The sequence below is a fragment of the Xiphophorus maculatus genome, chromosome 20 (genome assembly GCF_002775205.1).
Source record: "Xiphophorus maculatus strain JP 163 A chromosome 20, X_maculatus-5.0-male, whole genome shotgun sequence".
NCBI classification, from domain to species: Eukaryota; Metazoa; Chordata; class Actinopteri; order Cyprinodontiformes; family Poeciliidae; genus Xiphophorus; species Xiphophorus maculatus.
Window position 1 is genome coordinate 21,308,107 of NC_036462.1, and position 23,916 is coordinate 21,332,022.

General features: G+C 40.3%; 1 protein-coding gene and 1 long non-coding RNA gene across 2 annotated transcripts; one reads left to right on the plus strand and one right to left on the minus strand.

Moving 5' to 3' along the window:
• Positions 1–2,192: 2,192 nt before the first annotated feature.
• LOC102219044 (nuclear receptor subfamily 1 group D member 1-like) lies at positions 2,193–14,998 on the minus strand. The gene is made up of 8 exons (XM_005799864.2): positions 14,382–14,998; positions 7,522–7,833; positions 7,321–7,409; positions 7,073–7,217; positions 4,854–5,422; positions 4,563–4,748; positions 4,263–4,473; positions 2,193–3,422 (listed from the first exon to the last, which is right to left on the minus strand). The coding sequence occupies exons 1-8, from the start codon at positions 14,398–14,400 to the stop codon at positions 3,226–3,228; spliced, it is 1,728 nt and encodes a 575-aa protein (XP_005799921.1). The 5' UTR covers positions 14,401–14,998; the 3' UTR covers positions 2,193–3,225.
• A 123-nt stretch (positions 14,999–15,121) lies between these two features.
• On the plus strand, positions 15,122–17,716 carry LOC111605778. The gene is made up of 3 exons (XR_002751828.1): positions 15,122–15,320; positions 17,230–17,422; positions 17,630–17,716. It is a non-coding gene; the product is annotated as an uncharacterized LOC111605778 (long non-coding RNA).
• The last annotated feature ends 6,200 nt before the right edge of the window (positions 17,717–23,916 follow it).

The window sequence follows — 23,916 nt, forward strand, 5'->3', positions numbered from 1 at the left end:
ATAGCCAGTGTGGCAAAGCGGGAAAGGAGTCCAGCTTGAGATAGATTCTGGAAAGTTTAATTTTAGCATCTTGTAAACAAATGACATCATGTTTTGTGTAACAGACAGCTTTGGTAACAGGCACGACAAAGTAACGGGTGTGAAGTTAAGATCATTATGAAGTTCACATTAGGAGATTTACCTAAAAGGATTCTGCTTTTGTCTGCTTGTAATCCTTTGCACTGTGCTTAAACAATCATACAACAAAAGAAAAAGAAGAAAATATTTGATATTATTTTACATGGCAGTACACTTATAATAGTATAAGTTACAAATATAAGAACAATGATAAATACTATTATAGTACCTAATATGACCTAACATGATTTGGAATGGGGCTGCACAGTGGCGCAGTTGGTAGAACTGTTGCCTTGAAGCAAGAAGGTCCTTTCTGCATGGAGTTCGCATGTTCTCCAGGTTCTCCGGCTTCCTCCCACCATCCAAAAACATGACTGTCAAGTTAAATGGTCTCTCTAAATTCTCCCAAGGTGTGAGTGTGCATGGTTGTGTGTCCTGTCTGTCTCTGTGTTGCCCTGCGACAGACTGGCGACCTGTCCAGGGTGACCCCGCCTCTCGCCCGAAACATTAGCTGGAGATAGGCACCAGCACCCCTCCCAACCCCACTAGAGACAAGGGTGTTAGAAAATGGATAGATGGTCTGGAATGAAACTCGTCATAAAAGCTCAATCTTCTGCTGTCCTCGAGTTTGTCCACCAGAGGACAGCAGAAGAAAAAACAACCCAATCCTGATCAAGGAAGCTTGTGTGTTTTTCCCCCATTAATGACCATCAGATGGCAGCAGAGGATAATCAAGGCATCTCGAGGTTTATTCTCTTGTAAACCGGCAGTTGGGATCAAATGAAGGCATTTAAATTAATATGAATTGAATTAATTTAAGCGGAAGGAAAAATTATTCGAATTAGTTTAAGTTGAAATGGCACCAATTGAAATAATGAACTGAAATGTCAAGAATTAAACAGAGCTGGATGCAACTGAAACCAAATGGATGTAATAAAGCTGACGTTAGACACGTCCTCTAAATATGACTAATATAAAATATTACTTGAGTCAAACTTTATTTATTCACACACATAGCCACAAAATGTGCGGTACATCAGAAAATAAAGCGCTGCTGTTGTTATAAATTTTGTTATTGTTATATGAATTCACTGCACCAGAATTAAAATGACTGTATCTAAATCTGAAACGTGTCTTTTCTATTCCGGTCCTGTCCAGCAGGTGGCAGATGAAGACCTAAAAATGCCCTCATGGATCAGCTTATCACTGCTGAAGATCACCAGTAATGTGCTCTAATGCAGAAATCTGAATTTAAAATAATTATTGTAATAGCACCTGTCTGTTTTCTATTACATTAATGAATGTTCATCATTCAGATTAAGAACTGTATCACTTCTAAAACTATTTTTTTAGTTTTTCTTCTCCAATCCATGTCTGTATGAGGAATCACTGACTGATTCTGGTACTTAGATTACTTAAATGCTAAAGTTTGGTGCAGTCAGGTGACATTTCCCTGATGAGACTGCCAATCTGCTTTCTGTAGAAACGCGTACATGTATCTGATGGTATACTACTTAATGTTTTCGTCATTTCCTACCCATGCATTTTAAAAGAAGTTAATGCCAGTGAGTCATTAATAGGGCTTCTGGAGGGCAGAGTTGCTGTTTATGGAAACTGTCCCTAAACATTTCCAGTGAGAGGACATTCTGTTCTGAAGCAACACAAGCTTCTCTTCTCGCCGTTTCACGGTCAGTCTATTCTCATCATGAACACCATGAAGACATTTGAGTCCCTACTTAACCTACAGCGCAACTGGCATTTCACTGGCATATTTGAGTTTTCCATTAAACCGTTTATTTATGGTCCTTTCCTCTTCTCACCTCCGCTCTACAAAATGTTCCTGTGCGTCACATTCTGACTTGTAATTAAAGAAATATGACATCTTTGAGTTGACCTGGTCTCGCTAACGCAGTTAAAGATCAGGTGATGTTTCACTTTTAGAGGTGAAAAAAAAAAGGAAAGCCTAATGACTGTCAGATCTGAAGCACGATTGGCTGATTGGCTCAGTTGCTAGGCTACAGATCTATGGGTATGTCTCTGCATCAGAGGGAAAAGACGACAAGCACAAAGAGAAATGGTATATAATGTTTTTTTTAATAGTGGTTCTCTATGCTGCGATTATAGACATTTACAAAATATACATAAGCTGATGATGTCAGTGACAATACATTTATTTCAGGTGCATCTCTCCAAATAAAAGCTATAACCTCAAAGCACATGATGGGAATCCTCTATAAAGCAATCTGGCAGCTTTCAATAGTTCCTTTTAACATATACATCTATCTGCATCTAGCAAGGAAGCAACTACAGCAAGTTCTGTACAAAATGTACAACAGAACACCTTAACATATACATATATCCATTCAAACATGGTCTAAAATGACCAATATTTGTAGCGTGTATAAATACAATTCATTCCTTAAAAATATCAAACATATCTCAATCACAAATGGATGATTTCAGTAAAGATTTCCCACATAACATGTTGTGAAAATAGCTTATTTCATTTCGACAGGGCAAGCACAAACAGCGCTTCTAACTGGATGTTAGAAATGATCTTTGCTAGGACAAACTTTATATTCAGATTTTTTTTTTTTTTTTATACATGGGAAGAGCATAAGAAGAAGTTTGTATTGGCAAATGTTTTTTTTTATCTCAAAAGTGTGTGCTTTCTTGTTAGCTTTATGAGCTGGGACAGGAGAACATAGACAGATGAGCAACAACAAGCTCTGTCCTTTTTTTTCCCTTTCCTTTTGGTCTTCGGTAGAAAAAGTTTGCTTCTGATAAAAACCAGAAGCCGAGCGAGGGGAAAGGTGACGGTTTGACACTGACTCGAAGAAACTCATGGAAGAATACAGTCTGTTTCTTCTTGGCAGTCCAGCTGGAAGCTCTAAAGTTGAGGAGCCTTCACCTCCTGTTGTGCTGATGTTCTCCGGTGTTTTTCCACTCCTTCCACTCCTCGCCCTCAGAGTTAAACTTGGCATGGCTTCTGAAACAGCTGTCTGTCATGCAGAGGCCACGGTGTTCAATCTAGCAACCCAGGCTCACACGGAGAGCAAAGAGGACCCCGGAAGCGGATACCTCGTGACTCTGCCATGAAACGTCAACTTATGGATCTATGCGGAAAGCTAATAGCTTCTCCGAGTGCTGATTGTTCAGAGTGCGGAGGTCCGGCAGGCGCAGCAGCAACTTTGGGAAGAGTGTGCCGTCATCCGGCCGGCGAATGGTGATGAGCGAACGCAGAGCCTTTATGAGGTTCTCCTGTAGCTGCTCCACTGCTCCCACCTCTACAATACCGGAGCGGTCTGGGAAAAAAAAAGGGGAAGAAAGAAACATTAAGTCTGTGGAAATGTGTTTTTATAAGAGATGTCCCGATCAGGTCTCACGTATCTGTAGAGGGTTAGCCAAGCTCAATTCCTTATATCTGTTTGTGTTGCACTGTCTGCAAAAGTTTATGTCGGCTCCATCAAACCTGAACTTTATGCCTCATTTAAAAAAAATCTTTTTCTGAATAGTTTGCAAAAATGTTTATAAATAGAAAACCTGCGTGTTTTCCACCTTTTGCAATGATTTATGTCTGTATCAACTTTCAGAGTAAGGAGAGTAGAAAGCAGCTGAAACATCGCTTGTTAAAACATATGATGTTCAAATCAGAGCAGTACGTTTCCGAAACACAAGAACAACTTTTTTTAGATGTTTTGTGCACGCGATCAGCAACAAAATATGTTAGAAGCTAAATGATCAAAGTCATATCAAATTAATGAGTTTACATGCTAGTATTAGACTAGCACCTCAGCAAACTGCTCTGCACAAAAACATTGTTACCAGGAACAAAGTGTTGGTTTATTGAAGATCTTGATATTGGAAATGTTAACCTATTTAAGTAAATTAGTTCAAAACGCTAACTCATATTTTAAGTTTAATATAGTTACTGATGATTATTAAAACTCACAATTTAGAGCTCAGTGCAATACTGGGTACTGTGAAGCAACTCACATGTTGAGCTTTTCCTTTACATTGACTGTAAGGATGTATTGGACATCAACAAAGGACTGGCATCATACAAACTAAAGAAAAACCTGACTGAGACATCCCATTTTAGAATTTACAAAGCGCTTGTGGTCATGCAAACTTCTCCAACGTACCAGCAGACACCAGAACAACAGCCATAAAAAGAGCCATCTCGTCTTGTTCCAGTCCCAGAGAGCCCAGCTTCTCGCTGAAGTCAAACATGGCATCCAGCAGGGAGCCCATACCCAGAGCCCTCAGCGAAGCAAGCGAGTACGTTTGTCCGTTAAGGAAGGTCACCGTCCTCTCTTTGGGTTCAAACAAGGAGCAGAACCTCACCATAAGAACCTGTGGGCAGAAGACGACCTGGTCAGCACCGGAATGCACAGTGAAAGGGAATGGAGGACAGACTCGGGGCGTTAGGCAGATGGACGCACCTGGAAAGTGCCAGATTTGAGCAGCATGACCTGGTCGTGCTGGCTCAGCATTTGGAAGCCTGGGATGCTCTTTGCAAACTCCACCACTTCTTTAACAGCCGGGGTGAAGCACTGGGAGAACGACTCCCACACCTCCTGGCTGGAGCGACTGGCCGGAGCCACGGGACACGAATTGAGAGGGCATGCCTGCAGAAAGCAGAAAATAGACGAGTATTAGGAATAATAATATTAGACTGACCCTAAACTAATTTTCATTGATTTAAACGGCACAAAACAAAAAGAGAGACTCACAAGCACTTTGGCGCCTCCGTTCAGCTTCCAGGGGCAGGATGTTGGGTTCTGGTTATCTCTGTCTGGCATGACACCATGACTGGCTGTGAAGGTCTGAGACGATAAACTGCCACTAACTGGACACTGGTTCTGACTGGAGGAGAAGGAGTAGTTGGCGTTGCTGACATTTGTGCTTGTGGAGCTTGCATTACTGCAGGGAGGAGCTGGGAAGTTCGCAGTCAGGTGGTAGCCAGTTGAGACATTTTGCTGCTCCACTTGAACCCTGTACTGCGCTGGGTTCTGGTTCTGGGCGGACGGGACGGCTTCCTGCACTGTTCTGCTCTGGAAAGACGGAGTTCCCAGGCTGCTGCCGCCTGCTGCCGTTTTGAGCGGCTTCTCTTCGCTGGGGTAAGACTGCGGTAGAAAACAGGATCCAGTGTTGGTCTGGTTGAGCGGACTGCAGGGGCCGTCGGAGGGAGGCGGCACCTCCATCTCCACGGAAGCCGGTCCGTTGAGACTGTTCATGTAGCTCTGCATCTCATCCATTAGTCTCTGCTTCTCCCGCTTGGGAATACGCCCAAAACGCACCGCTGAGGAGAAAAAGAAAACAAGACAAAGCGGTCTTCTGTTAGCACAAACTGATATATTACAGCGGTAGCCTCTATAACTAATGAATTTACCCTCTGAAAGCTATTAGCCTTTTTTTTTATATAAAACATCATCCGGCTTTGTCTTCCGTCTTCCCCCATTGTATCACAATTGATACCAGAGAGAAGTAAACATCTAAATTCTTTTAGGGGGGCAGAGGTCTCAGAAATATTCACACCCAACTGAAACAAGGTGGGAAATGTCCACATAATGCTGCTTAGCGATAAATGGATGTATTAGAGCTTCCAGCTGGAATGAAACTCGAGCACTAGACTGTGCATGTTACTGATCGGCGGTCCTTTACTCCATCACAGCTGTTACACCACAGATTGAGAAACCTTCACGTCTGCCCGTCTCGTTCGCCTCTTTGCCTTTTGCAGCGCTCCCTTCCCCCTCTTTCAGTGGTGCACCTTCACTGGCTGTCCTATTTATAGTCTCCACCCTCACCCCCTCTGCACGTTTTCTCCCTGTTTTTGCCTTTTAGAAGAGCTTCTCTGTGGAAATAGGTCACTGGGTCAAAAACATTGAACCTGGTGTCATTAGTGAGGTGACAACGTGAATGAGGGTTGGAAACGTTGAAGACAAGAGGGCAGGTATGATGGGCTGACAGGACAAAAGTGGGCTAAAGCTGGCTAAAAATGTGAATAAAAGCAGCTTTTCCTCATTAATGTGAGCATATTTAAAATAAAAATATGGATACATAGAGCTTTGTCAGGTTGCAGTTTGATAAATTAGCAGATTTTCTTGCTTTGGCTCCTTTTTGGGTCAACTAAAAATATTTGCTCCAGAAAAAAACCCATGATTTATTATCACCTAGTTTAGCTATTCCCTGAAGGGCTGAAGTGTTGCAGTGGAAAAAATGCAGAAGGGCAGTTTCAAAGAAGTTACACATTATTCTATAGGTAAGCTATGGACGGTTTAATGATTAACAAGACAGGATAACAATATGTCGCAGATGATTGCCTGCAAAGATTGTAAATCATGCTGAACATGAGGGCGGTAATCAGCTGCTTTGTGTCCCAGTTTTAAAAAGTAAACTCTCTTTTTTTGCTGTTTGAGCAAAACTGAAGACGACAGGGACACTAAAGCTCCTCTCGCCATAAATCAGAGAGGAGGGAGAGGACAAAAGGAGGACAACGGAAGAAAAAGGGAAGACAGAATCTGGCTTGTGTTTTCATTAAAACATGGGAGATCAACAACAGTGCAACACTAACTACGGTATCTAACTTTATAGTTTCCACATTTGTACTTGCAAAAGTATTAATACCTCATAAATTTTATAAGATTTTGTCACATTACAAGCCCAAACTTTAATCAACTATATTGGCCTTTTATGTGATAGGCTATTACAAAGTGCTGCACATTTTTGTGAAGTGAAAGGAAAACAATTTGTGATATTAAGAATTCTTTGCAAATAAAAACCTGCAAGGTTTTGTGGAAGAAGACAGTCTGGTCAGATGAGACCAAAGCAGAAACTTTTTGAATTTGCATTTTTTTTCCCATTTCTACACGTGAGCTCATGAAATGGCAACAAATATACATAAAAGTTTATGGTAGTGGGATATAATTTAAAAATAGACCATGTCCCTCACCATCTCGGGACATGCCCACAGAGAGACACTTCTTGAAGCGACAGTGCTGGCACCGGTTACGGTTCATGCGCATGATGAGACAGTTCTCGTTCTTCACACACATCTTGTAGTGGATGTTCTGCTGAATGCTGCGTCTGAAGAACCCCTGGAGACAGAATACAAAAAGAATGAGAAAAAATGCTTTGCATGACATCTTTTTTATTCTTGTGGCTCAAAAGGGGAGTGGGATGTCTTGTTTCTCGTCCTACCTTGCAGCCCTCACAGGCGTGGACACCATAGTGGAATCCGGACGCGATGTCCCCACACACCTTACATAACAGCACCATTCCACCAGTCTCTGCAAATAAAACAAATTCAACATCAAACAGAGGAAAGACGAACAATAATGAACTGCAGGCAGTGATGAGGTGAGCAACGAGAACCGGAGGAGTGGAAATGTGAGAACTTACTGGTGAATGTCCCGGTGAAACTGCAGGACCTTTTGGCAGGTGTGGCATGGCCGTAGGTCGCTGACGGCGCCGTGGTAATGTGAGCAACAGGAGCATTGCTCACTTCCGGGAACTGAAAGACCCTTTTGGGGGAAACACTTCCTCTGCCATGGTCGCCTCTCTGCTTCAGCACCCCGATCTCCTGGAAGGAGACCCCCTCCGGGGACGAGGGCTGAGAGTGGGAGGACGGCGACTGGGTCTGGTATCCGCTGGATGGGCTTCCAGGACTCGGGCTGGCACTGCCGGATGAGCCGGCGTACAGGATGACACCACCTGGAGAAGGGGACCACACAGCGTTGGAAACTTAGTTTGACCCCCTCAGTGTTTATCTGGGTCATGGCTCACATGCACCATGTAGGTGAGAGTGCGAGAAGTTCAGCAATGCTCTCCTTTGAAGCACAGAGCTCTCTTGGCAGACGTTCAGAGAGTGCAAACAACACTGTTGCCATGTTGGGGCTTGATATTTGATCCAATTAATATTTCAGAATAATAATAATAAAAAAAAACTATCACACTACAGTAACAACTAGTCTGATCTGGATATTTGCGTCAAGGAGTCCCAAGGTGTCAAACCAGAATGACAAGACCGTTAAAGCATGAAAAACAATCAGTGTCGTGTGAACTAGAAGAACCTCTCAAACAATGATCTTTAGAGAGCGATCTCGTGAAATGAAATATGATGATGCTAAGAAATCTTTATCTGATAGCTGACACACACACACACACTCAAAGGTGCATCTCTCTTGGTTAAAGAGCTTCATGGTCTTTTTATACTGTTGATAAAGTAGCCTTCAGGATGTCGCATCGCATTGAAAAACAGAGGCTTGTGGCGTAAATATAGTGCCATATCACACAATGACAGAAAGTCACAACACGTTAGTGACTGCAGCCTCCGATGCTCATAAACGGAGCCTTTGTTTATGGATGTCACATCGGATCGGAAATGCCCTATTACCCCCCTACACCCTCGCCCTCCGCCCCCTTCCGCCCCGCCCTCACGCCTGCTTTGTTTCGCAGACAGCATTCTTCCCCCGCAGGATGAAAGACGGCCTCTCACGTGCAGCCCGCTCCCTGCCAGCTTGCTTTCAGAGACGAGTCCTTTCTGCACTCCCTCTTTTTTTTCTATCTTTTTTTTCTCCCTCCTGCACCCTCCCATCCTCGCTGTCCTCCTCCCTCCCTCCCTCTCTTTAGCTCTGGGCATGCAAACCCATCTATCCGCCAGCCACCTGACCAGGAGCTCACATGGACTCTTGACACAGTTCCCGCCTGGCTCACAAGGCTCTTTGCGCAGTCCCGTGTAGACAACAACAGCAGCAGCAGCAGCATGACAAGCGCCAGGGCAGATCACGTTTGAAATAGAGGAGGCTTATAATGCTGTGATTACAGAGAGCGAGGGAGGAAAACTAGCGAGGACACGGCCACCTTATACGCTCATAAAATAGCCATGGCAAAATGTGCAGAAGCATCACGGCTGTTTTTGTCCCCTTATGTCCACCTGGAAGCATAAAAATCTACCTGGGAATTAATAAAACGAATGGCAAATTAAATATATAGAGACATTTGTTCCTGTTTTGGTTTGTGCTCTTTTATTTTTACAGCTGGATTAGAAGGATAGGTTTTGAAAAAAAAACAAACACTTGTCCTGTGTCACCAAGAGTTTGTTTTTGATGCAAGTAAAATAAACTTTGTCACGCTTTTAGCAATTTCCTTAAAAACCTGCTGGATAGATTAAATAATATGATGCTTTACGGTTAAGATTATTATATAACCACAAACAGTTAAAGTAGCAAATGTGATACAAACATTTTTTTTTATAAAATTAATGTGTTTGAAAAGGTGCTCACTTTATCCTTGAAAATTTGCGGTACACATTTTAAGGCTCCATAAAACTGCAAGGTGCCAAATATTTTCCTAATGCACAGAAAATCTGTTGGGTTTTGATTATTACATTACATTACTGGAAAAGCCTAACCACCAATTTTGATACATCCAGTCATGAGCGAGAACAAGACCTAAAGTGAACTTAGCGTAGACCTACTTTTACTTTTAACCTACTTTTCATTTTAAACTGTATTATAAATGAAATAAGAAAAAAAAACTAAATGCAAATATTTCTGTTTACGCTCTGTTTTAATTGCTGGATTACTCAGCAGTAAAACAGGTGGATGAATATGTAAAGAGACTTTTCACATTATTCCTCCAAGTGGTCCTTCTTAAGGTTGCCTGGCGGCCATGACTCATGCTTACCTGTTGGACAGGTTTGAAGCATAGCTCAAAACAGAAATCTGCACTGTGCTGCTAAACGGGTTACTGAAACTCAGACTAGGAAACAGAAGATGTCTGGTGTAACTTATCTGAAGAGGCAACACCCTGATCAGCAATGCAATTCTCTGCACGTCTCCTATTTGGACCTTGAATAATCTGAGAAAAGGATTTCTTGCCTCTTGTGTTTTCTTTCCCTTAGGGATCACGTGCAACATTTCTTGTTTAGCTTCAAGTGCCTCTGGAGTTCCCACGTGAGGTGCTTTGGGCTTGCCGTCTCATGTGTGGCAGCAGCTTTGGCATCAGACACAGATGTTTGCCTGCACACCTCATTGTTTTTGTTGTGTGTGGAGATAATAAGGTTATATGGACGTTAGCAGATCTCAGGGTCATGTCCTGTTTGCACACAAGCGCCACTCCCACATTTTAAATTCCCGTCCCCTCCCACCCAGAGTAAAAACATTCCACGTTCTGACTGCTTCCTTGAATGCGATGTGACTGGGTGACAGAGTAAACTGCAGGAATTGAACGGCTGCCAGGTGCAGACACAGGTAAGAACATGTGAGCTGTTTTTAGGAAACACAGCATAAACAGTTTCCTTTAATGCCCCACCTTCATAACTTCACTCCATGACGAGGACCCACCCCCGAGTGCGAGAGCCAAACTGTACAAACATCCGCCCACAAGTCATGTTGGGGTGGGAGATGCCCCCTTTAACTTCTCTAGCCAGGCCCTTTTTTGCATGGTTGCTAAGCTTCGCTCCACGTGAAACAGCTGGCCCCGCGTCACGTGAGGGAGGCGATCCAGGCGATAGCCTTCAGCGGACATTAGCCTGTTTTTTTCCCCTCAGCATCACAATAACATTTCAAAGATCATCTTCTACTGACTGTTTTTTAAAAAAAATCTTGCTTTAAAGTGAGTTGGCTGCACATTTATTTGTGAAGAACTAAATCTGGTTCTTCTGCTTGTTATTGTAGGAACTCGTCACAAGAACATTTTTTTATGAAGAGGTGATCTAAGTTTTTCAGGAGTCAAGGTGTTCCCAGTGGTTCGGTCAGGTCAAAGAGTCACCTTTGGTTCAGATAGAACAACAAAACTTTCAGATTACAGTCATACTTCTCATTCCTTTTCTACAGAAATGCAACCAAACTCAGAGTTTAGTCAGCCATGCCACCCACATGCTTTGGAGTTTTTCAGTCTAATCATCAACCAGCATAGCTGTAAAAAACAAAAACAAAAACAAAAAAAACACCTATGGCTTGTACACAGAGCAGGAATCATTCACGGAAACACTCATTGATAAATATAGTTTGACAACAGAGTTCAGAAAACCCTGTTAAACTCTGAATACAAGTTAAATAGTAAAAAAGTTGACAAAATAACATGTTGATGATCGCTGTGCTTGAGGGGAAAATTTAATTGGTCTACAGGACTAAAACTCCATGGCTGTCGAAAAAGAGGATGAACTTTCCTCCTGCCAGCTACTTGTTATTAAAGATCCCTTGATAATCAACATGTGCTGTAAATTTGTGATTTATAAAATAGTTGAATTGAACTTGGAAAACAAATGGCATTTTGTGATATGGATAAAATGGCTCACTGGCAACCATTGAAGCTAATGTTTTAGTAAAGGATAATTTCGCTAATTTTTAGAAAATGAGCACTACTTAGTCAACCTGAATAACTGTTAAATCATAAAATACCTGTAATCAACCACATTTGTGTATTTATTTTAATTTCACTACCCATATCCAGGTCTAATTACTGCCAGACCCGTTGGGAAAAAAAGAGCGACCACTGTCTGACGGTGGGAAGTAGGCCTAAATACCTGAAAAGACAACATATTATGGTTCAATCTAAAGAAATCCAACCCTGCTTTCTGTCAGAAAGTCCTGAAGCAGAACGTCAGCCTGTCAGTTCATGACCTTCAGCTCAAGTGTACTTGGGTTAATTACTACAAAATGCTTGACAGAAGCAGCAGCTGCCAGCAGTGGCACAAACAGCTTTTAGGTTAAGGAGGTAATTATTTCTTCACATGGCGCCAGGCTGATTTGAATAGTTTTGTTCCCTTAATAAGTGGTATCACTTTTAAAAAGCACATTTTCTTTACAGAAACTATCATTAAAGGCTAAATAATTGGATCAGCAAACCAATATCTGGCACTGTATACCTTCCGTATATTCTAACAAGAATATGACAACTACATCTGTGTTATCAGATATAGTTGTGCAGGGTTTTTTTTTCTATAGCCTACTTTGGTTGCGGTTTCATTTTTGCAATGAATGTGTTGTATTGAAACATAAATGGCGGTTGTCTGTCGAGCTACATCTGGGTTAATGTGTCCCTTTCACGCTCTTCGTTCAGTGTGTCAGACTGAAACCCAACTCTTCTTACTTCCACGATGAGCGGCCATCAAACTGGTAGCGGCCCAGTAACACGCGGCAGACTGGGAAGGCTGCAGTACCCCTGTGACCCACTGACCAATCTATCTGCAAAACACGCAGGAATTCCCTGCGCGCGCGCGCTGAGAGCGCGAGCGGCCCACGCGCGCGCGCGGCAGAGGAAAGGGAGGCGGAGGCGGGTGGTAGCGGGGGGACCATGTGCGGCACGTGTCTGCCGAGGCTGGCTCCACGTGAAGTCAACTCGAGGCGAGGCGGGGAGGCTGCGTGTTAAAAGTAAGGCGTGTGGCTCGCAGCTCCGCGACGGTTCAAGGACTTTGTGATATTTGCGTGGAGAGACATTAGCGAGGAATATTGCGTCTCTAGGTTCCAGTTTGTTAGCGCGCAGGAGGCTTTCCAGGCAGCCGGATTCAATTCTGAGCAGCTGTCTAATAAATGATGCTACAGCCGAATCGATGTCAGCCCACTTTCTAATGCACGCTAATGTTGCATTTAACAGCTGTAACAGTATCCCCAGTTTATCCCAGTAAGCTGACTGATATCGACTGGTACGGTCCGCTTATGGGCAACGCATGATCTGCTCATTCATCATCATCATCACCACCATCATCTCAGTACGTTTAGGCTGCCTGTTTACTGCTCAGCTCATGTAGAAATGGAACATTTTTGCGCATGTAAAAATGTTTTGACCCAGTGGCCCTGAATGTTCCCACACACTCTTCATTTCTTACGTGCGTGAAAGGGGGAGAGAGGAAAAGAGGAATAAAGGGATTAAATCGGCTAAAAATGAATGTTCCCATTTAAAATGTAAAGCCCTACATACCAGCTTTAAATTATTTCAGAACAGGGGCGCACCAAGAAAGATTTGTAATGGGTGGCCAGGTGGGGGCTGCTAATAATCTCAAAGTCAAATGCTATAAAAAAAATTTTGTTTCAGTATACTGATGTGGTGAAAGCTAAAAATTGAGACTGATTAGTATATATGAAGTACATATTGTCCCAAATTCAGCTAATTCAATATATTTGTGTCCATGATTTTAAAATATGGTATTAAAATAAGAAAACATATTGATGTAAGTTAGTAAATAAATATGGATATGAGCATAAATTTAGATAGAAATCCAATGAAAATTTAAAAAACAACTGTAGAAATAAAGGATATTGACATAACTAGTGAAAGTTTGCCTAAAAATATAATTACATGATAGAAGAAAACGTACTCTGTAAATCAATTATTTTAAATTACTTTAAATGTGGGATCCTATATCGAAAGAGAAAGCATATTGAAATAAATCGAAAATGTATTTAATCAAAAGTAAGAATATCAACATAGATATAAATAAAATTATGCAGTATTGATTGATTGTCTTTAATTGAATAAAAATAATGAAAGTTTCTAAAAACTAAAAATATATTATTCCATAAAAAACATTCAGTTATGTATTTTTTCATTCTGAAAAATGACATTCTAGAAGTCTTACTCTGGTCTCAAGCAATGCAAGTTCTCTAATAATAATTAAAAAAAATTATTATGCACACAATACTCTCTTCAAAATCATGAATCATCACCTCCCATCCTCCCTCCCCCCCCCCTTTTAGTTACGCCCCTGCTAGTACAGGGAGTCAAATCACCTTTTAAAATAAACACCTATCTGCTCACCGAGCACGTGCTTTCCTTTTATTAATATACGACAGTAAATAAACTACTCAGATAAGTGGGATAGTGTGGAAGGAGAGCGTTCTCGGTCAGAGTGGGTGGGCTTTTTGGGTCACGCTTCACGTGAGTTTGTTTACGTGGAGAGAAATCGGATGTCCAAGAAAAAAAAGAATTGGCAGGAGGACTTCCCTCTGTCACTGAACCCCCTGCGCTGTCTCTATGGCTTTGCAACAATGTCACTCAAAATGCAAAGAAATTATGAAGCGTGCAAGTGCAAACGTATTTGGGTTGCTTCTCCTGCTGAAGCATACAGTTAAAATATACATTTTAAAAAAAAATTAAACAAGAAAGAATAAACATAAAATCATGCATAAATTAAATGGAAGGGTAACTTAAACATAGTAAAAACAAACATTTGCTGCGATGCTCTCACGCAAAATCCATGACAACGTTCACGAAACAGATGTTCCGTCAAAAACAAAAGACATTTAAATCCCACTTACCACCAGGACTGTTCTCCATGTTCTCTCGTCGATTCTCGCTTCCGAGTGGAATAATTGTAGACTTTTACCGCTGCCCCGCTTTCCGCTGCTTGTCACTCAGGAGTTTCGTGAACACAAGTGAGAGAGACTCAGGAGCTGCAGAACCGTATGTACACAGTGTACTATCCCGGAGCTCAGACCCACATGGGCAGAGAAAAGCCCAGCCGACGATGAAACTTTAAAAATAAAGATTTCTGTTAAATATATATATATGTATATATCTAATGAGAATGAGCTCAGTTGAGATGCCTCATTGGTCCAGGATGATGAGATGCTGGTCCGTCTGTATTGGTGTCAGGATGTGACTGTGTGAGGGGTGTTCTCTACATAACAGAGATCCCAGCTGCTTGCCATGTACAGTCACCATTCACACACCATCAGAGTGGAAGTAGATTAAACACTCCCCCTCTCATCAATAAGCAACACGCGTCCTAAAATAAGCCGCACGTTTTCAGGTGCCTGAGAAATGTGACCAGCTTTCTTCGTCATCTCTCTCTCTCTCTCTCTCTCTCTCTCTCTCTCTCTCTTTCAGTCCCTGCTTGTTTGTTGATGGGAATCAAGAATGCTCTCTTTCTCTCTCTCTCTTTCTCTCCCTCACCGTCACGCTCTGTGAAAACATCCCCCCCCTTACCTCCCTACCCCGCAACTCATTTTACTGTTTCCCACTGTTTCATTGGCCCACGGCCCCGCGTGGACACGGTGCGTTGGGCTCGTTCGACATTGGAATGCTGCTTAAAAGCTCTACAGCATGTGCGCATGGCATGTGAGCTCGCGCTGCCCTACTGACACACATTTTATGTTAATGAGCTGCCGGGGCTCGGAGATAAGCGCGAGGAAGCCAGCAGAGATGCGAAAACAGAGTGAGATGTCTCACTCGGAGGGGTTTTATCATCGGGATTGGTGAGTGGTACTGGCCAATATGTTCAGATTTAGGAAGGTTGTTTTATTAAAGAAAATCTAAATTAAATTGGGTGAATTGGTCATTTTTAATCAGATCCAGAAGAATATAAGTATTTTAAATTCAAATTATATTATTATTAAAATTATATTGCAGACTGAGTAAATATAATTTTGTAAATTTCTCAAGAAGTAAATCTAGATCTAGATAGGGGCCAACAGGGGACAGTACATGTCCTGGCTCCTGTTATGACCTCTGTACTAAAGAAAAAAAATACAAAATCAATTTCTTTTGGTGATATGTGCTGGCAAAGAGACCATAACTAATTGGTCCCTTGGATCAATTTCATTTTTACGTTCATAGTTTTACTTTAATGATGAAATAAAAATCAAGCCATTGCACTTTTAGCTTCAGTCATATTGCAATATAATTACTGTTTTCATCTGCTAGGTCAGAGATGTGCAACCTGCATCTCCGGAACCAAAAGAGGCTCTGTGGATAACTATTCCCCTGTTTTTTTGTTTTGTTTCAATGTTTTCCTAATGGAAAAACGCTGCACTTTGGCCCCCCAGGTACATTTGGTCTTGCACTGTGACATTTGAGCTTCTTTTCATTTTGCTGTGTTAAAACCACAAACCTGAAAGTGTTTGTGAGGTGTAAGTGTTTGTGAGGTGTTGCGCCATTTTATGTGGCACAACACAAAAGCTCAATATTATTGTGTAGTAAAAAGAAAATGATAGATGATTTCCAATTATTTTTACTATTAGAAATATGAAAAGAGTGATATGCATCTAGCCTTGCTCTGGTGTCCATTGGAACCACTTAATAGATATAGAGCTAATTAATATGAAAACTCAAAAACTTTCAATAATTTTCAGTGTAAATCTTTGTGTGTAGACAGTTCTTGTCTCTTATGGTCATTGGGCGAGAGGTGGGGTTCATCATTGACTACTTCCCAGTCCGTCACAGGTCAAGAGTCAAGAGACACACAGGACAAACAACCATGCACACACATTCACAATTAAAGGCAATTTAGTGTAATCAATTAACCCAGCAGTCAGGTTTTTGGACTGTGGTAAGAAGAGTAGCAATTTAATTTAAACTCAGCAATACACAGAATATTTCAAAAACAAACAAAAGAACAAAACACAGAATGAAACTACAAAGCAATGCAGACGGTTTGAAAATGCATAATTGAAATGTTATCTTAAACGCAATGCATAGTGTGTGTGTGTGTGTGTGTGTGTGTGTGTGTGTGTGTGACTGAGCTAGTTTTCATATATAAAAAAGAGTAAATCTAACTGAAATAATAAAAAAAGAGAAAGGAGAAAGTAAAAGACAAAGCAATAACAACGGATAAAAAGCATACAACAACAATAATAATGATTTAATACAATAAAATCATCCTTAAACATATAAAAGGTATGCCAGAGGCAGGTATTTAAATAATTTGGGCTTCTGAGCTGAATTTATATTATACAGGCTACATTATGCAGGAAGTGTATGTATTTCAGTATGAGGCATTCTTGTATTTATTTATTTATATATTTTTTTAAATTATGGCTTTTGAAGATTATCCTTTTGGTGATGGGCTAAGATGGGTTTTTGGACAGCAGAATGAATGTCTTCCTTTGTTACTGCGATGGGATTTGTCAGCCAAATAGAGAGGAAATTACTGTTGCATTTGGTTTCCATAAGTCAGGAATGGGAGAGAAAAAGCCAAAAACAAAATAGTTAAGAGTAAATTAAATTGTTCAGGAGTCATTAGTGTGTTCAAGTGTTTCAAGCAAGTAAGACAAAAACTGTGAAAATCAACATCTTTTAATTTGGTAATAAGCCTCTTAAAGATGACAAAATTAAAGAAATAAGTTCAAAAGCTAACCGGAAATTGATCAAGTTGTTTTTTTAAAGGGAGAAGCGGCGTATGAGCATCGCTTGGATAGACGATCTCTGCTTGAGAAAGCCGACACGTGCGGAGAGGGCGGACCTCAGCGTGACTCCCTTTTCTCTGCCCGCACCCCTCCCCCGCTCCGTCACGTTTGCTCTCTCCCGCACATTGTGATAGCTGGGAGTTTCACCGGAGAGCGGCTGGGACACAGCAAATGTAGGTCAGGAGCAGCATGTGCAAACAAGAGCGTCGTAAAACAACCCAAATGTGCTAAAAAGCACCGCGTCCGCACAGAAAGAACAAAAAAGGCAAACTCCTGTTGCGGGCAGACACACAAAAGAATAAAATTTAGGTCACATAGCTAAACCTTGGGGGGATTGGAGGGGATGTATTTATTCACTTCTTTCTTCTTCTCCTTGGTAGGTGAGCTGAATTACAATCTCCTCGCCGCAGGCGGAGGCTGGTGCAGAATGAGGCTATGGGGGCAAGGGCTGTTTGGGATGAAACCTGCACCTGTTTAGGTGGTATCAGACTCCATCAGTTATACAATAAACCACAAATAAACTGATTTTACTGTCTGCTACAGCCAGTTTTATCCGACCCTTTTCTAGTTCTGAGTATGCATTTTATCCTAGTTTAGTTTTTGTCATCCACAGCAACAAAACCTGATAATACCATTGCAGCTCCAATCAAATAAAAAAAAAAAAAAAGTATATTAATCTGTTTTCAGCAGTAAAATTATTTTAATTAAGAACGTAACAGGGTTGTTTTATGAAGAATGTTGCAATCATTGTCTTTCATGGTGCAATGCTTCACTTTCACAATACTGTTCACACAACTGAAACCAAAGAAACTTAAATAATTTCTACAGTGAAATTATTTAAATTGTAGAACAGCTACAGGTCATTTTGAGTAAGTCTTCACTAACTTTGCACATCTACAACCAGAAATATTGAGCCCTTTTTTTAAACAACAGGCTGAAAATCAGTCCGACTTCTCTGGCTGTCGAGCAAATGTCAAGTATTGCCACCCATTCTCAGTTGCTTTAAAAGTGTGAACTTTGGCTGAACCATTCTAACCCATGTATGTGCTTTCAGCTAAACCATTTTATTGTGGCTTTAACCTTATATGTAGAGTTGCTGTCCTGTTAGAAAGTAAATGGTTATGTGAAGTGTTGATTTTCTGTCTAACAAATGATTTTGAATGATGGGCTTCCTCTGTCCCCTTCAAGGCCTATTTGAAACTTTAAATTGAACTTCTATGTTTTTCTTTTAAGAGTGGTAAATCACTCTTTTCTCTGTATACAAGGTTAATTCTTTCACATAAAAACAAAGATATTTTAGAGAAAATACACTCTCTTCAAGTTGTAGTGTTTCCTCTATAGACGTTAACACTGATGTTGCTTTTTAGTGAAGTGGTAAAACATCTGATGCCTACACGCCACAACCATAATGTGGTGTATCCGGTCATAAAATTAGCAAATTAAGTCCGGCTGTAAATGATATCAAGCACCTACTTGTCCCAGCTTGTAGATTTCCAAGGCATGAGGTTCTCAGTAAACATGGAAGAAAATTGATCAGCTGCAATACAGCTTACACATGGAGTCCCGCAGAGCTCCATCTTAGGCCATGCACTGTTTGGATTTCTACTTCTGGAGATGGATATTCCTTTCTACTGATGATATTAAAGCGTATTTAACCAAAAACAGATAAATAGAAATAACTAACTGACTCTTTGAAACATTTATTTATTTGTCATAATGCTATAAAATCACAGTTCAATGCAAATGTATTCCATCTTGTTGAAAAAAGAAACTGAAGTTGTTTTGTTTGGGAGGTCAGGAGTTTCAGAAAAACCCTTACAGACCTGGTCTACAAAATCGTTAAGGTTGGAGGTGTGTAAAGAAAATAAAAGCATGTGCCTAAAAATGATCAGAAAGTAAGAAAAAAAAAGGAAAATAAATAAATGAACAACATAAATAAATACATGTAGCTTAGAAAAATTAAAGGTGTGATGAAAAATGATAATTTATGAATAGAGGTGATGTTTAGAGCAAAGACTGACTGAAGCAACTCACTGCCTAATGTTCTTAACCATGTCTGTATTTTTCTGCCTGATCTGTTTTAATCAACATATATTTGACCGTATTAACATGTTTCTTTGGTTTCAGTTGTGGAAATAAGTAATTAAACAGCGCCACCTTGTGGCGTATTATAGTAGCAACCCTGAGGTGGACTGGCAGATGGTTCTGTTGTCACTGACTGCGGAATTAGGTCAAATGAACAATGTCTGCTTTTTAACCCTATACTGTGTGTTTCTTCACATTTTTCTATGCTGCTTAGGGAGAGAAAAACAGCCCTTCCTTTAAGAATGTTAAAAAGTATGTAATCCTTGATGGATTGGAAGAGATCCCATCACTTATATATAAAATGGTGCAGTGCTTGCTAATGCGGATGCTAGAAATAAACCACCTCCCAGTTACTGTTTCAGATTTGTGGTGCTGAACAGATGTACCTCGATGCTTTTTCTTGTCACAAGGTGGCACTGCGAGCATGGAAATGTGAGGTAATTTCAGCTCTTCTTTGTGGTTTTTTCGAGCCTTCACATGCTTCAGTACAAATGGTGTTCAGACTGTCAAACCTCTGCTGTCTCCACTGTAAACCCAGAGTGGGTGTGGATGTTTGAGCATGTGTCTGCAGAGGTCCAGGAAGGACTATATTTGCCACAGAAGCCATTAGCATTGCTTCTCTAATTGGAGTTATATTAAGCACTGCAGTCTCTTGACACTCTTTGCGTTGCATGCATATACTTTGTGTCACATTGAGTCAATACCTGGTTACTCACCATGTTTACTTGATTTTAGAGTTGCATGGCAACATGTTTACTTCAACAAGTGACTCTTCACACTTGCCCATTCCTCTGGAAAGCAGGCAGCATCTTTGTCTTTAAACTGCTTTCTTACTATTTTGACCCTGTAAATGTGATATGAATGTGTAAATGTGTTACTGGAATTAAATTAGAAAGCTAAAGGAGGATTTTATCTCAGGTTTTATAGCTTTATACATCAGATAATATTGTGAGAGAGAAAGTAAGGCTTACTGTAATGACATGTAGATGTAATTAGTCAACAGAGCAACTATTTGGGCATGCAGTGTCTTGCAAAAGTATGTGGACCCCTTGAACTTTTCTGCATTTTATCACAACCACAAACTTTGATTAATTTTTTTATGTGTTTTATTTGGTATACTGACATAGGGAATGCTATAATTGAAATGGAATGTGTCCCTTTTAATTTGATCCCCTTCAATGAAATTTACTGCAATCAACTGCCTTTAGAAATGACCTATGTAGTAATTCGAGTCCACCTGCATGTAATTTTCCCAGTATAAAACCAACTGTTCTATCAGAGATTTGACAGAAAACATGGATGAGCAGACAGCTTCATTAAGTCAAGGAACACAGCAGACAGGTCAGATGAGACCATATTTCAACAATTTGGTCAAAATGTAAGACACTATGTGTGATGCACATTATTGGATGGAGCTAAATGCTGGAAGAAAACCTTTTTGAGGCTGCAAAAGACTTTAAATTGGGGCTGGAGGTTCAGCTACAACAGAACAATGACCCTAAAGATGCAGCCAGAACCGCAGCAGAATAATGTGGATAAAAATTAAAGATCTAAATCCATTTGAGAATCTGTTACAGAACTTGAATACCTATAATCGGATACACAGTCCGTCATATCGGACTGAGGTTGAGCTATTTTGCAAAATAGGGGCAAAAAGTTCACAATGTAGTGTATACATACACAACTAATCTGTACTTTATGTGTCTCCCAAGGTAGTCTATTTGCAACATGAAAAAAAGGGGTAAAAGTTCAAGATACACACATACTTTTGTAAAGCACTTTAACAAGATCTGTAAGGCTTTAATACCAGCTTAAAGCAGGTATTAAATTTTGTTTTTTAAAGTGCATTAAGTAGTCTGGATTTTGCTCAAGATACTGTGAAGCTAGTTGCTCAAGTTCTTTAAAACTAAATGTATTGCAGCCAAAGAAGAAATTTAAGAGGAATCCAGGGAACAGCTGCTTTTACTAAAACTAATGACAGCCATACCAACAAACAGCTCTGATATTCTGGAAATAATGTTGGCCCCAATTAAGGGTGTTGGACATATTAAACATTTACAAACTGTGTTAGTCACATAATAAACAGGACAGAAAGAGTGAACTTGAGCGGTCTTAATGCACTAAATGTCTCCTGGACTCCCTCCAGAGGACTAATACGTTTTCGAACGGACTTCATGGCAGCAGCCAGCAGAGATCTGCTGACATCTGCGGACAAGTGCCCTCTTGTGAAGAGGTGCCAAACAATCCTGCAGGGAGAACAGCTCCAGTCTCACCATATCGAAACGGTTTAAAGTGTTTTTCTGACTTCTGCCATCATCGCCATTTGTCTTCCAATCATTATCGAAAAGGAAAAAGGCCTGAGGTCTGCAGCACTGATCAAAATAAAAAATAAAGATTAAGTACATGTACGGCTGTGCCTATGATTGTTCAGATTAGACTTTTTGGCAACATATGTAAACCAGCAACTGGTGGAATTAGCAGGGCTTTGTTTGTTCAGATTTGGCTTAACTTGTTGGTCAAGCCTTCCAACAGTACATAAAAATAATCTCTCTAATGACAAAATTGCAGCCTTAAATAGTCTCAGCTGTTTATGGACTAAACCATTCTTAACTCACAGGTGAGCCATCTATACACATAAAACATATTTTAATAGATATAAATATGTACATTCTGCTATTTAGTTTATATAAAGACTTCATATTTTAATGTTACACCTCAGCACCGTAACAAAAACACCAAAAACATCAAGTGCAGAAATTCCCCACACTCTTGTGACATGGTCTCTCCTGGAACCTCTGTACGGTGTCTGGAGTTCCTGGGGAAGTATTTGTTCAAACACCTTGGAGAGGAAACAAAAAAGACAGGTGAGTAATCATATTTTAGCAACATCAGGTCACATCTTTACACTCATTCTTCTATCTTTAGATGTTACACAAACATTTGCAAAGTTTTGCAAAACAATAGCCTTTATTTGCTCCAAGTAACAGTTCTGTTCTCCTCACAGGGAACCACCACACTCCTTAAAGAGGAGCAGCTGTGCAGGGCCTGGAACATAAGGGTTCATGCTAATTATTAAAAACTCAACAAATATTCAATAAATAGTTAAAACTTATTGATGTGCAAATAAATGCAGTGCTAAGGTAAGTACTTTTAATAAATTACTTTTAAAATGCTACATAAGTTACTTAAGTAAAATATGGTATCCATAATGAAGACCTCTTCATCACACAGAGCTTTAATCACAAACAGCATGAGAGATTTACTTGATACTCAGTTTGGTCGATCTTATCATCATCACGCTACTGGCTTCAGAGCCAAAGTGTGTTTGCTTCATCCTTCGACCTACAGCGATGCAGCTCAGCCTTTGGTCTGAAAAGTTCCAGTTTGTTTTTTTGCTTTTTCTCTACAGAACAAAGTCCCAAAGCCTCTTTGACTTATTTATACATACATTGAAGCTGATTTTTGGTGCTTCGCTGTCAGAATTGGTGTACATCTTGGAGTCGTACACTGTTTCGCATGCGCTTTGCTTGCAAAACTAAAACCTCATCAGTTGCTACTTTAATCTTTGCTTCCGGGTGATGTAGTGGCGTGGGGGTTGAGCACGGCCCACATATGGAGGCCTTAGCCCTCGATGCGGCTGCCACAGGTTCGATTCCCGGCCTGGTGAACTTTGCTGCAAGTCTTCCCTCTTCTCTTATTACCCACTTTAATGGCAATTCACTGTCAAATAAAAGCCACTAGAACCAATAAAACCTTTAAAAAAACAACTTTGCTTTTTTCACATTCAGTGATTGGTCTTTTTCATTGGTTGAAGAACATTTAGGTTAATTTTCTTGGCTCTACCATATTTACAGGTGTTCCTAACTTTATGAAAAATTCTGTTGAGCAGGTTGAATCATTTTTAACTGTATTAATTGCTTTATGGGCAGTTAGGATGCAGTCCTTGTAATTCAGTTTTATTGATCAATTCAAATAGTTCCTTTGTTTTATTGGAAGCACCTGAACATGTTTTCATGCAGCATCATTACTAGAGAGATCTGATCAGAATTTAGCAACACATTTAGTGACCGATACTATGATTTAAATTCCCCTTGTGCGTTTAGTACAAGGGGATGATTTTCTTTTACCAAGCTACAGAACTTTTCTCCTTCCTTATTTTTGTTTTTTCCCAAATGTCAAACAAGGAAGTAGTGTGCTAATGGCGTATAAAATTACACATTGCCCTAGAATACAGTTGAAACCAAATATTTGCATATACCGTATGTCTTTTTTTTTTTCTCACACTCTGAAAGTAAGTTAGACTAAAGTTTTCCTGTTTCATATCATCTAGGAAGCAGGTAGTTTTGCCTTAAAATACATGACCAGGTGTGTCTCCACATGAGTTTCATCAGAAGATTACATTACAGCATCATCTGGGCTTTCCCAAACTGTTGAAAGGCATAGTAATCGAAGAAAGTGATTCAAATTATTTAAAAAAAACAGGTTATATGTTTCTCTCTGTTATTCGGCTATCGGAAATAAATCCAAACTGAACATAAACAGGAAAACTTTAGTCTGAATTATTGTCACTAATATTCCAGGT

What these genes read in the sequence shown, in the direction of transcription:
- LOC102219044 (XM_005799864.2), bottom strand. An exon ending in ACGCCTGTGAGGGCTGCAAG is followed by an intron (nt 7,218 to 7,320) that starts GTAGGACGAGAA and finishes TTCTGTCTCCAG; the next exon opens with GGGTTCTTCAGACGCAGCAT. An exon ending in TGTGGGCATGTCCCGAGATG is followed by an intron (nt 5,423 to 7,072) that starts GTGAGGGACATG and finishes TTTTCTCCTCAG; the next exon opens with CGGTGCGTTTTGGGCGTATT.